Here is a 13,184-nt window from a genome sequence, read left to right on the forward strand (position 1 = left end):
ATGGTAAATTGTTAAAAATTGCTGATAGGTGCAAATTGTTTATAGTTGCTCAGTGTTGGTGAACTTAGTGTATTGTATCAGAGACCATACAGCAGTGGTCCCCAGCGTGGTGCCCGCGGGGGCCATGGCGCCCGCTGGGGCATTTATATGCACCTGCCAAGTGACCAGGGCCGGCCTGAGCCATTCTTGCACCCTGGGTTCCCGGCTCATACGTGGCCCCACCCCTAGGCACCTGGCAGCCCCAAAAGGTTCGGGACCACTGCCATACAGTATATTAGCTGAAAATGAAAGCAGTGGAGATGTTATTAAGAAAAGAAACTGAATATTAGGAACAAAATTCCCTTGTGCTCAGTGTGCAATGTGCAGCGCAGTGTGCAATGTGCAGCACTATGCACCACTTGTGAATGACAGGGATCAGTGACAATAGATGCAGGCTTCTATTATTTTTAGCCAGTTGGTCTCAAATGTTTAAATTTCATAACAGGGTTATGTCTCAAGTCAAACTGTCCTTCCGGTTAATAGTGGAAAAAATGGGAAAGTCCTTAATGTTTTCTCTGCTACCTGCCTTCAGTCTTTTCACTGTTCAGATCCCAAACAGTCAGCATATCAATAAACCAAACAAAACCTGTGTGCATTTGTCAGCAAAGATTATTGCACAAACTGACTGCATTTGTCCTTGAACTTTTCAAAATTCCAATGAAATTATTCTAGGTCCATCATTTTCTGTCATCATAGAGCCATCTAGCCGTACTAGCCCACCCAAGACCCTGTTGTAGGGATGAGAATTAATCAGTGAAAGCCCTCTTCTTTGAGGTCAAGCCTATTGGATGATTCTTGAAACAGGACAGCACTGCATTCCAGGCCCTTGGGGCAGTATCTGGGAAGGCCAACACACTCTAATTCCCACTTAAGCTTGATTGTTGAGGATGTAACCACTATTAAATGGTTCATAGGCTTTGTTCTGCCCATGTGTATAAGAGTGTATTTCACCCAGCTGAAATGAACATTTGACTCCTAATAGTTATAGATACAAGAATGATATCAGAAATAATTTGTACAAATCACAATTTAAATGCTCTACTTGTGTATGTAATTTGAATAAAATCTGGTGCAAATGTATATTTCCTTGATGGGGGGGGGAGGGGAGAGCTGTTTCTCTGGTCCTGAAATAGTTAGGAAAATATACACATTTACCCCTCCTTTACAATACCCATGCTTGAGATTTTTACCTAGGGAAATGGAAATAACTCTGAGAGAACCTGTCAGTGGAACTCCTAATTGTCTGGAGGGCCCTCAGTGAGTATTACAAAGCATGTCCTACAAAAGAGTGAGACAAGGTCTTGGAGTCATTGCAGACCCTCTTTAATAGCAGTATAGACAATGTGCTAGGTCAGAGAACTCCAATTAGGTCACAGTAAGTTGCCATTTACTGCATTGGGTAGATCTGTGATTACTATATAAAGATTATTACCAAGAAATGAGATTAGCATATTCAGAGACGTATACATACTGCAATTATGCACCATCTCTCATTGAGCATGATGGGAGCTGGTTGCAGAAATCTTACACGTATTTGAAAATCCCACTCTTAACTAATGAAATCTACTTTCTGCTCTGATTTAGTTTCATCTTCACTATGCCACTTTATCCATCCCTGCAGACTGTGCTGCTTGCCACCAAATTATTTCTGTACTGCCTAAGTTGTGTCAGCAGGATGTGGGCAGGTTTTCAGTGCTTAAGATTGCCATTCATGTACTTCATTTTTAAGACTGTCTGTAGTTTCATCTTAACTCCTTTTATTTTGTATTATTCTTATCTGGTTACAAAAAGTATTAAACATAATATTTCTTCCTCATATTTTATATAAAATCTCTTTATGTAGCTGAATAATAAGTAATTTTTGAAACTCTATCAAATTCATAAAAACCTCATACTTTTCTGCTATGAGATATGTTCAGAAGTTGAGAGCTTATTTCATTTGCTGTACCAACAGGGGATTTATAGACTAATTTTCATTCTTTTTTTTTCCCCTTTCTGTGATCATATGTCAGCTGCACCGTATCAGAAATCTCCCACTGCAGCACAAGAGATAAAGTTTTGACTGGACTTGCACATTAACCTAGAACTTAAGTAGATTCCTATAACTGAAATTCCTATTAAATTATCAGAATATAATATCTAGCTTCCTTACTGGATAATATACTAAGCTGTCATGTCTGTTTGTTTTTACATGCTCTATATTTTACAAGGAGTGTTCTTTGTTCTAGTGAATGTCTATCAGATTATTTACCTTAACTTCATTTGAGTCCACTAAAATGTTTTTCCTGTTTTCATAGATATTGACTCCATGGGTGTTCTGTGGCTCAAGCAACTACTGAAAAAAATAAGGGGTACTCAGCACCCACCAGCCACACTGGCTCTGGGACTGGTCGCTGATCAGCTGTTAAGCAGGCAGGAAGCACTGAATGGATAGAGGAGGCAGAGAGTGGAGAATGGGTGGGGAGCCTTGAGGATAGAGGCAGGAAATGGTGGAGTGAGGGTGGGGCCTCAGTAGATAGGATGAAGTAGGGGCAGGACTTTGGCGTAGAGGTCAGATGGAGCATACACCAGGAAAAATACGAGTCAGCACCTGTGCTTGTAGTCATATTTTCTAGTGTGATTTATTTCTAGGAAGGCAAAATGATATAATAGTAGAGTAACCTGAAATTTGGAATTTTATATTCATCATTACATTTATATGGTTATTCTCACAGTGAGCTCAGGGTGAAACAATCTGTTTTGTAGACTTAACATTGCCTTGGTTAATGTTGTTTTGTTGTTACATTGCACAATGTTAAACGATCATATGCTCTGATAGCATTGTTCCCTTATAACATCATTCACCTGCCAGCTTTGTCTACTGCTTGAAAGATTTTCTGGAAAAGCAGCCCTTCCTCAGGTCGTTTGGGCTCCACGGTCCCCTGAGTGAGAGGTGGGGAGGGGGAGGAGAAGAGAAAGAGAGAGATGGAAAGAGAGGCAGGAGGCAGAGGAGAGCTGAGAGAGAGAGGGTGGGAGGCAGTAGAAGGAGGAGAGAAAAGAGAGAGAGAGAGAAACAGAGCAAGAGACTGGAGGCTCAGGAGAGAAGACCGACGTGGAGGAGAGACCTGAAAATCCCGTCTTATGACGGGCTAATTGGCTAGTCTTTATATAATGATTCTTGCTGTGGGAGTGATTTTAATGTTTGAATTACTTGAGCACAGTTATTGTCTGTTAGCATATAATGTAGAGTTTGCTGCTACTTAGGTTTAAGTACGTATTGCTGCTATATGGGGTGCTTTGTTTGGTTAATGATTTTTTCTCCTATGTTCTCTGGTCTCCCTTCTCCCAAATTATTGCCAAAATATAATCATTTTAAATACAGATTTATACTTACATTGGTTTCACTGTATGATTCACCAAAATGGTCTTCAGACAAATAGTTAGCTGATTGACTTCAGTTAGCCATACTTTGGGAAAGTTTTATCTCTATACTGGACATAATGCAACACATTTGTTGCAATGAAAAATACAGGAGATGTTTAAGAAAAACAATTGTTACTATAAACATATATAATAAATATATAGTAATATATTTTTCTAATATAAATGTTTCCTCGTTGTGTAAGGAATGAGAATACAACACACAAGAAAATATAAAGTTGGAATTTTGGTAACATATGGAATCTTTTCTGAGATTGCCGAAAAAAGGACAGAGATTTTGTTTGTTTGAAACATTCAGTGAAAACGGATGAATGCTAAAAAAAAATATTTTTTAAATCAGACCATTTATGTATGATATGTCTCTATCTGGACGAGGAACCTATCTCTTGGTACCCAATTTTGAAAATCTTGCCCACTATTAATAATGTAGTTGCTCCCCAAACTGTACAGTTTTGATCTTCAGAAATGATAGTTTCTTTGGGAAGCTGAACCAGTGCTCAAGAAAAATACTTATTTTATTAATTGTTTTGTACCTTGAATGCACAAAACACAATTCATTATTACATTAAACCTAGGAAATAATTACAACTGAGCCAGAATTATATCACTGATCTTCCTTTTTATACATAGAAAATGTGTTCAGAATAATCATATGGTTTGTGGTGGTGTAAAAATGGTTAAAAACATAGATTGTTTTCTGTATAACCCTTAGGGTGCTATACGTTGGAGTGATGGAGCATGACATAACATAGCTGTGGCTAGGAAGTTAAATTGATTTGCATGCTCAACTTTCAGAGAATGCTTGATTAATCCTATCTGTTAATACCATATCTGTTTTATTAATATTGGCCGTCCTTTATTCACTTTGTGTCCCTTTGAGTGCATTTGAGACATATGTTTTGTTATGCATGCAATAAGTATGATACTTTTATAGGCCCAGAATTGCCATACAAACAAATCAGGCTTTGGTAAATAATTCTGTGGTAGGGTTTCTGGGCATCCAGGTGTTTGTTCTTGGGGTTTTGTTTTGTTTTGTTTATTTTGGCTCCAGTCAGCTTCGCTAAAAATGCAGTTGACCGCAGCAAGGCGGGAAGGCTCTGTGGTCAGCTCTCTATTGCTCTCAGAAAGGGCCGACATGTCCTTCCGACTATTAAGTGGAGGGATAGCCTGGAACAGTCATGTGCTGTCCCCTCACACAGACACCACTCTGAGCACTAGCATTAGAGCTCCCATTGTCTGGGAACTACCATGTAGTTATGTGGATTTGGTAGGACTTCGGTAAGTTAATCAATGCTATCAAATAATGTAAGGAAACAATGGTGATCCTTTTTAGAATGAATAGTCCACCTTTGGCTTCTTTGTGGAAAAGAAGAACATAACTTTGAAAACAGGAAGGCATTGCATGTGGAGAGAGAGAGAGAGAGAGAGAGAGAGAGAGAGAGAGAGAGAGAGAGAGAGAGAGAGAGAGAGAGAGAGAGAGAGAGAGAGAGAGAGAGAGAGAGAGAGAGAGAGAGAGAGAGAGAGAGACACACACACACACACACATATACTCAGGAGCTTTCTATGTATTTGTACTTTCCCCAGAATGAGTAAAAACATATATCTGATGCTTCCCAAACTCTCTTTATATTGGATTTTGCAAGAGCTAATTCCTTCGTAAATAAATAAGCATCAAACATTTCATGCTAGACTTCACTCAACAGCTTGTTTAGGTAATGTGTAGACAATTCTAAACGTATATTCAAACTGAATAAAACATGACATGAGAAACCAAAATGCCATATTTTTCTTTAAACTTAATATTTGGTTAAACATATTCTTTTGGAGAGAGAACTTATCTAAATAATTTGAATAGATTATTTTGTTTTAATTATTCAAGACAATTGAAACTGTCTAATATACAGTATAATATGTACCGTTTTAATAAAAGTTGGAGTTGAATGATGAGATGGGCTTTTGAATAGTTAATGTGTTAAATGTAATCAAAATTGACTGAAATTGAATAAATCTTACTGAGAGTCCAAGGAAAATAGCTAGAATATGTCCTGGTATTCTTTGGCAAGTGTAGCTGGATCTGCTGCATGTAGCTGCTGTGGAAAGAACAAGTAAAGGGTTATTGAATGTATCATTTATTCCCCCCCTTCCCCACTTTCCATGTAAATCACTATAAAATAAAGGTTTTTATGGTATTTCAAAATATCCAATCTTGTCATTGCTTAGGAGCCTGATACTACAAACTCTTCACCAGGTGAATAGTTCTCATTCCAGTTAATAATTTCAGTGAATAATCTTATTTTATAATGGGACTGTTTGCCTGCCTAAATAAAGGTTTGCAGGACTTGTCCCTAATGTACCACATGATTGCAGAAGAAGAAGTTTAAATCCAGTGATTTTCAGCATCTTTAGACAAGGATACATTTTGATTTCTGAACTACTGTGCCACTTTAGGTCCAACCCTGACCAGTAAGGGATTGTCACTGTCTGCCCTATAGCCCTGAGCACTCTGTACTGTGCAGCCTTCCTTCAGAGCTCAGACACCAGCAACATGCTCAAAGTACAATAACCTCACTCTGGCTTCCACCAACCTTGGTTACTCCTGTCAGGGTGACCCCAACACTCATACACTCCCAAATTTCCCCTAAATCACGTGACCTGTAGAGCTTACTGAACACATAACAAAAGTTAAATTCAGTGCTCCCTTATAGAGGAGTATTCAGCAGTTTACCCCCTTCACTGGGATTAGCAAACACTATTTTAATGAATGCAGTCACTTGGTTTATAGTAAAAGTAAAATAAGTTTATTTAACTAAAAGACAGGTTTAAGTGATACTAAGTAGAAGGACTAAAAATAGAAAGAATTACAAGCAAACTCAGTGAAAATGTGATTCTAAGACTAAGTCTTGATTCTCTTCTTCAAAGAAATGTTTATAATCCAGTCTCTTCCAGCATTGCTGACCATATTTTTTGGCCAAGATCCCTCAAAGTGCTCAGTTATTCTCTCTCTCCTGATGAAGGATACCAAAACATCTTTTCCTTTTTCTCTCTATCTTCCCAAAATTCATTGACCTTTCTTCAGGAAGCACAAGGATTTCTTGGGAGTACATTCTCCATCCCCCAATGAGATTAAGTGGTCATCTTTCTTCACATGCTCTCCTTATGGCTTTGTTTGCCTTAATGAAAAAGCACATTTACAAGTGACTTTGGTCACAACTTTAGCTTAATTTACTAAATAGCTGCCTTCCCTCCTGTCTGGAAGAAAATCTCTTTCTCCCTTAGTGTGGTCACAGACTTAAAAGCATAATATCAGTGAATATTCATAATTCCTTGTACAATATGAATATATACATTTCACAGGAGTATTAATCACCAGTGTGTCACCAGTTTTTAAATTATATATAATACCTTTTAGATACAGATTATGACAATAGAGCAGGGGTCCCCACCTTTTTCGGTCCTCGTACCTCCTTGGCTTTTAGTAAACCTTCCTGTACCCCCTATTCAGTATGAAAGGAAATTAATTCTAGACTCTAGAATCCACAACTTTTTTCACTAACACTACTACTTTTGGAATACAGGCAGTCCCTGGGTTACGTACAAGATAGGGACTGTAGGTTTGTTCCTGAGTTGAATCTGTATGTAAGTCGGAACTGGCGTCCAGATTCAGACACTGCTGAAACTGACCGCCAGTTCTGACTTACTTACAGAATCAACTTAAGAACCCCAGGCGTCCCCAAGTCAGCTGCTGCTGAAACTGATCAGCAGCTGATTCCAGGAAGCCTGGGGCAGAGCAACTCTGCCTGGGGCTTCCTGTAGTCAGCGCTGGTCAGTTTCAGCAGAAGCTGACTTGGGGACGCCTGGGGCAGAGCAGCTGGGGTGCTGCTGGGTTGCTCCAGTAGCACCGCTCCTCGGTGCTACTGGAGCAACCCAGCAGCACCCCATCTGCTCTGCCCCAGGCGTCCTGATTCAGCCGCTGCTGAAACTGACCAGCAGCGGCTGAATCAGGACCTGGGGCAGAGCAGCTGGGGTGCTGCCGGGTTGGTCCAGTAGTGCCCAGAGCGGGCGCTGCAGGACCAATCGGCAGCGCCCCAGCTGCTCTGCCCCAGAGTCCAAAACAAAAGCCTGGTCTGCTGGGGGGGGGGGGAGGGAGCACACTAGCTGCGCCCCCCCCCCCCCCCCGCAGACCAGGGACACGGGGAGCAGAGCCGCAGCGGGATGCCGCGCCTCTGAGGCTTTGCTCTGGCAAAGCCTCAGAGGCGAGGGACCCCGCCGCGGCTGCGGCTTCAGTCTGGGTGCCTGTGGTCTGCTGGGGACGGTCCCCAGCAGACCACAGGCTCCCGGACTGAAGCCGCAGCAGCGGCGGTTCCCCGCGCCTCTGAGGCTTTGCTCAGGCAAAGCCTCAGAAGCGCGGGAACCCGCCCGGTGCCCCTGGTCTGCTGGAGACGGTCTCCAGCAGACCAGGGGCACCGGAGCAGCTTACGAACGGGGCTTTCTCGCCCCGACCTCCGGGGCGAGAGAGCCCCGTTCGTAAGTGCGGATCCGACATAAGTCGGATCCGCGTAAGTCGGGGACTGCCTGTATTTCATTAGGATAATCTAGTTATTTACCAAATATTCCCCGTACCCCCTTGACAAGCTTCTCATACCCCCTGGGGGTACACGTACCTCCGGTTGGGAACCCTTGCAATGGAGTATTAGGTGTAGTGAGTATGTCAGGCCTAAGAGAAATTGCTGTCAGACAGTACAAAATAGTGAACCATCACTGGGCCTTTCTGACATACTTATTTAACTTGAAAAATAGTGGTTGGGTGAGTAAGCGTGAGGTGCATGCGTATTATAGTTGTTGCTGTCAGTACATTCTGCGAGTCTTGCAGTGTGGCGCAATGTGTGATGTCACTGTACACGGTTGTTGTTGGCAATAACAATTGGTGCTTGTACATTGTTCTGGTTCCGGTTGTGGGTCTGTCGATGTCCTTTGCAGCCACTGCAAACATCACCGCCGTTCCTGTCGACCTGGTGTTATTTACAAGAAGAATTATAGCAGTATATAAGATAAGTACAAGAAAAATAATTTAAAATATGTCAAAAAGAAAAGTGCAAGGTGTTTGGGAGAAGTTAAAAAAGAAAAAAACAGGCGATCTTACAAGCCGAAGTGAAAAAATGTCAGAAATTAACAGACATATTTTTGGAAACCACTTCTCAATCAGAACAACTCAATTATGAATGACTTAGCATGGAAGAGTAAATTTTTAAAAAATTATTTGATGCGAGAAAGCGGGCCGTTCTCAACCCATTTCCCAGGCCTATTTTGATTGCCAGTCCGCCCCTGGAAGAGATTCTGCCTGGGGAAATGGGCATGCCCTACTACCCTGGCTTCAAAGACTGCACAGCATCTCATAGACCCATGCCAGTCAGTGATCCACATGCTGACTGCCTACGTTGCTTGGGGGAAGGACATATCTTGAACTAGTGTCACATTTGCAAGTCCTTCTGTCCCAGAACTGTTAGAGTGCAGCATCCTTCGTAAAGCACTCTTAATGGAGTCCATGCTGGCCCCACAAGATCAATGGTAGGACTCAGCCAGTGCCTCGGTGCACAGTGCACAAATGGCACAGTGCTGATTGTCGCCCATGGCCCCAGCTAGACCTAGGAAGCTGGGCAGGGGCAAGTCTCCTTGTGAAGATAAGGGAAAGAAAGGTGACTAGCCAGCAGACAAGCTGGAAAAGCCCCAAATGGCCCTGATCTTGGCATCAAGATCACCCTCATCAGTGTTTGGAGGTCTGTCTACCCTCCACGCTTGAGGCCTTCCTTGCCACGCAGGACATAAGTACCATGCTGGTACTGCCCTTGACACCGATGGGGTCCCAGCACAGCTGTAAACCACCATTTGGCCCCAATCTCTTGGCAAGGTCTGATTGCACTGTCCTCCTGTGTTTGAGAGGGGAGTGTTCTGAAGTCCCCATAGGTCTGCACATGAGATACTGGGACACGACGTGCAATCTTCCGCATCACTGGAGTCAGTGCGCAGACCTATGCAGGCACTGCCCCCTGGTACCAGAGGCGCAGAGGAAATAGTGACTCTCTCTACTCACCACGCCGTGGTCAGGACCCCTCTTCATGACATCAGCATCATTCACCATGCCATAGATACTCACCAGCGCTAAGCCTTTCCAGATGCAAAGGTGTGTCCTGCTTCTCCCAGTCCCTGTCCCAGCGCTGTGGAGCTTCTCTCTGTCACCACTCTCTGGACTCGAGTGGTTCTTTGGGCCGTCACAGCTGCTGCACACACTCTGGACATCCCCGGTCTTCAAGGTCTGTGAGTACTAGAGTCCCAGCACCGGGAAGAGCTGACATTCCTACTCCTCATCTTGGGCATCAGCGAGCATCTGTTCCTGCGGCATGGCCTTGGAGGTGGCCTCCATCCTTCCAACCACAAATCTCAGGAAATGCTTGTGATCCTCAAAGATCGCGATATGAAAGACTGCATTCTTGATGTAAAGGGTGGCATACAAGTCCCCTGGATGCGGGTAGGGAATGATAGTGTCTAGGAAGACCATGCGGAACTTGAGTCAGACCAGATATTTGTTGAGGCCCCACAAATCCAATATAGGCCATAAGCCCCCTTTTTACTTTGGGGATTAAAAAGTAGTTATAGTTGAACCCTTTGTTCTCAAACTCCGGTGGTACCCTCTCCACTGCTTCCATTTGGAAATTTCAATATAAATGGAAAATTTTCTGCCTTGCCTAACCAATTTTTGATGGTATAAATAAAAGTAAACTGTCTGAAATTAGTCTCGTATTCTGTTTTTAATGGCCAATTCACTCCTCATCTATGTGCTATATATCCATGTACATTAATTGAGTTGCACTTGCTTATATCAAATTTACTTTGGCTAATTGTATTTGGTTCATCTGCAGTTCCTCATAGAAGAATTAGTTGTTGTTTTTCTTTTTAAACTAACTTTGTTTTAAAGACAAAAATCTAATATTTTCAACAAGTTGCTGAAACAACACATAAATGTCATCGTACTTGTAACTGTGCCCCTGGAAATGCTTGCCTCAATGGCATTTTTAGATACAGTATCTGGGTGTTTTTTTTTTCACGAGGTAATCTTTGCACTTGCTTATATGTAGACTGGTGATGTACATCGAAAGAGACAGCAGAAAGACTACAGCAGGAAAAGAACAGCAAAGCAGCAATGAATACCTGTCAAAATGCTTGGACCTTCTCATCTATCACATTGTGCAGGAGCTGCCAGGAATTCTAGGTAAATTGAGTTGGCTGGCACAGAATTTTTTTTTCTTACTACTTTCCTCACTACCTTCCAGAACATTTTAATAATCTCTTTAAAAAGTACAGTCAGTAGTAAGTGGAAAGATGGTATTTCCTCATTTCCTGTTTATAACAATTGAATATTAATTATTGTTATCATATCTTCCTTTGCATTTGAACCTTGACAAATGTTTTTTTATTTAATATTTGAATCATGGTAGCACACAAGGATCCCAATCTGGACTGAGGCACCATTATACCAAGTGTTATATAAATGTTTTTAAAGACATATTCCCTACCCCAAAGATCTTACAATATAACAGTGAAAGTGACTTGCACAACATGGAAGACGAATGGTGGAATTGTATCTATTATAAAAACATATGTGTAAATGTATACATTTATGTAGGAACATGTATGTCTATGGTGATAGGTAGGACAGATAGCACTACCTATTAAGTGTTCCTGATGCTGTTCATTGTAAAACCCTGTTTTCAGTTGCTTAATTTTAAAATTTTAAGAGTGAAATTTTACATACTAGATTTCTGCTTCAGGATAAATTTTTCTAGAACATTTCAGCCAATACAGTTCAGCTGTCTCTAACAAGGATTTGGAAAATAATTGTTTTTCCCATGTTACATTTTTACACTTCTTAAGGAGTTCTAATGTCCCTATGCTTGGAGCAGAGACTTCAGATTTGCCACGGGAGTGGCCTCAATGTCAGGATGGGTTTTGTGCTAGCCCCATGAAAATCCACTCAAATGTGGCCAAATTCTAAACCGTTGGAGAACTGTAGTTCACATATCCTTCGTAGAGACTTTTTTGATTGTAGCAGGTATTTGCTAAATGGTTCAACCTCACTGAGCATGCTTGAACCTCTCTCAAGTCCTCATGCTGACCAACCTGTGTGTGCACCATCGCCATAGAGCAACTGTGCATACTCCAAGCCAGGACTACAGAGGTGAAGCAGGGCTTTCCCTGTAAAGCAATTGGGGCTGGCCCTAGAAATGAGAGTAGAGAGTCTGTCTTTCCTGTGTTCTCAGTGATCCCTCTGCTGGCACCCAGTTATTGTGGAGGAGGATGCTGTCTGTTTTGAATACTGGGGGCACAACATATGGACCAGGGATTGGGCCAAGGAGTATGGTGAAATTAGGACTACTGGGGGTTAGGAAAGAAAGAAAATGGCAGAGAGATGGACTGGGAGCTAATGAGGGCAAGAGTGTTGAGTGGGAGATATTTGACTGGGGCAAGGAACACTGACATCAGATGAAGACTAGATGGAAACTGATAGAAGAGCCAGAAACTTGGAATCAGAAGGTATGGGACAGGGAAGAGTCAGGGAGCCAAGTGGGGGGGAGAAACTTGTTCCTCTAGAACCTTGAATGGAATCCTAGATTCCTGAGTCTCACCATTCCTTTGCTGTCATCAAATATCTGTGAAACAACTGCCAAAGTGTCTCATTCCCTTGCATCAATCCACAGAGAAGATAGCTGCCTACTACTGCTCTGTTATTCTTTTAGCTCAAGTGACAGAGGTCTGTGTCTGTGAATCTTAAATTACCAATCCTGACCCATGTAGGTGTCAGTTAATGTCACATAATACCGGTTGGACCTCTCTGGTCTGGCACCCTTGGGACCTGATCTGTCCGGAATGAGAGAATTTGCTAGAACAGGGGAGGCCCCTACCATGAGCTACCAAGCTGGAGTCCCAATCAGCACTGCCAGCTGACTCCCGGGCGGTCACAGGCTCCGGTCCTGGTCTTCGCTGCTGCTGACTGCCTGGGACTCGGGCCTGAGTCTTGCGCTGTTGTGAGCTACCACGGGGCTCCGACCCTGCCCCACACTGCTTCAAGAGTCTCCTGGGGGCTCTGGATGCGGACTGCTGAGGGCGCTGGCCTCGGTTGAGCTGCCGACCCTGCTGCCCCTGGACTTTCTGCCATTAGGCTCCCAGGCTCTCTGTTCCAGGAGCATCCATGGTCCTGCACCAGAGAGTGCTAGTTTTTGGAGGTGCAACCTATAATAATTGTTTTTCAATTTCTTTTTAAAATAATTTAGGAAATTAGAAAAAACTTCTGTAAAAGAACGTTGTTGAAGTTGCAAAGTCAAGTAAATTTAGAAAATGCCAGAATAAAGGTTGCCTGTGCAATATAATTTTAACTATTTGCATATATGCATAATGGCACAGACTTTAAATGCATAATCACATTTTTAGCACAAATGATGATCCTACAGAGAGAAACTTCACCACACATACCTCATCCCAAGAACGTTTCCATCCTCTGCACTGAATGAGGCAGGTCCTCTGGGGGGAAAAAAGGTGATCATATAATTAGACAATAACATAATGCACAAAAGAGTTGAATTAAGGTTGTACAGACAGTCTTAATTCTGGTGTTTCCTAACCTTTGAATGCTCTCTTAAAGTTCTTCTAACGTATTTTATATATGAAGTGCCAAC

General features: G+C 42.4%; 1 protein-coding gene across 11 annotated transcripts in view; it reads left to right on the plus strand.

Annotated features, from left to right (window-relative positions):
• ULK4 (unc-51 like kinase 4) overlaps positions 1-13,184 on the plus strand; it is a 421,715-nt gene that overhangs the window by 132,199 nt on the left and 276,332 nt on the right. For all 11 annotated transcript variants that reach the window (XR_012901902.1, XM_025189022.2, XM_006131810.4 and 8 more), the window contains one exon: positions 10,590-10,723. Coding sequence is in view for 10 of the 11 variants with exons in the window: in XM_025189022.2 (XP_025044807.2) it covers positions 10,590-10,723 (134 nt within the window). In the remaining variant the exon portion in view is untranslated. The remainder of the gene's footprint in view (positions 1-10,589; positions 10,724-13,184) is intronic.

The sequence above is a fragment of the Pelodiscus sinensis genome, chromosome 2 (assembly GCF_049634645.1).
Source record: "Pelodiscus sinensis isolate JC-2024 chromosome 2, ASM4963464v1, whole genome shotgun sequence".
NCBI lineage: Eukaryota > Metazoa > Chordata > Testudines > Trionychidae > Pelodiscus > Pelodiscus sinensis.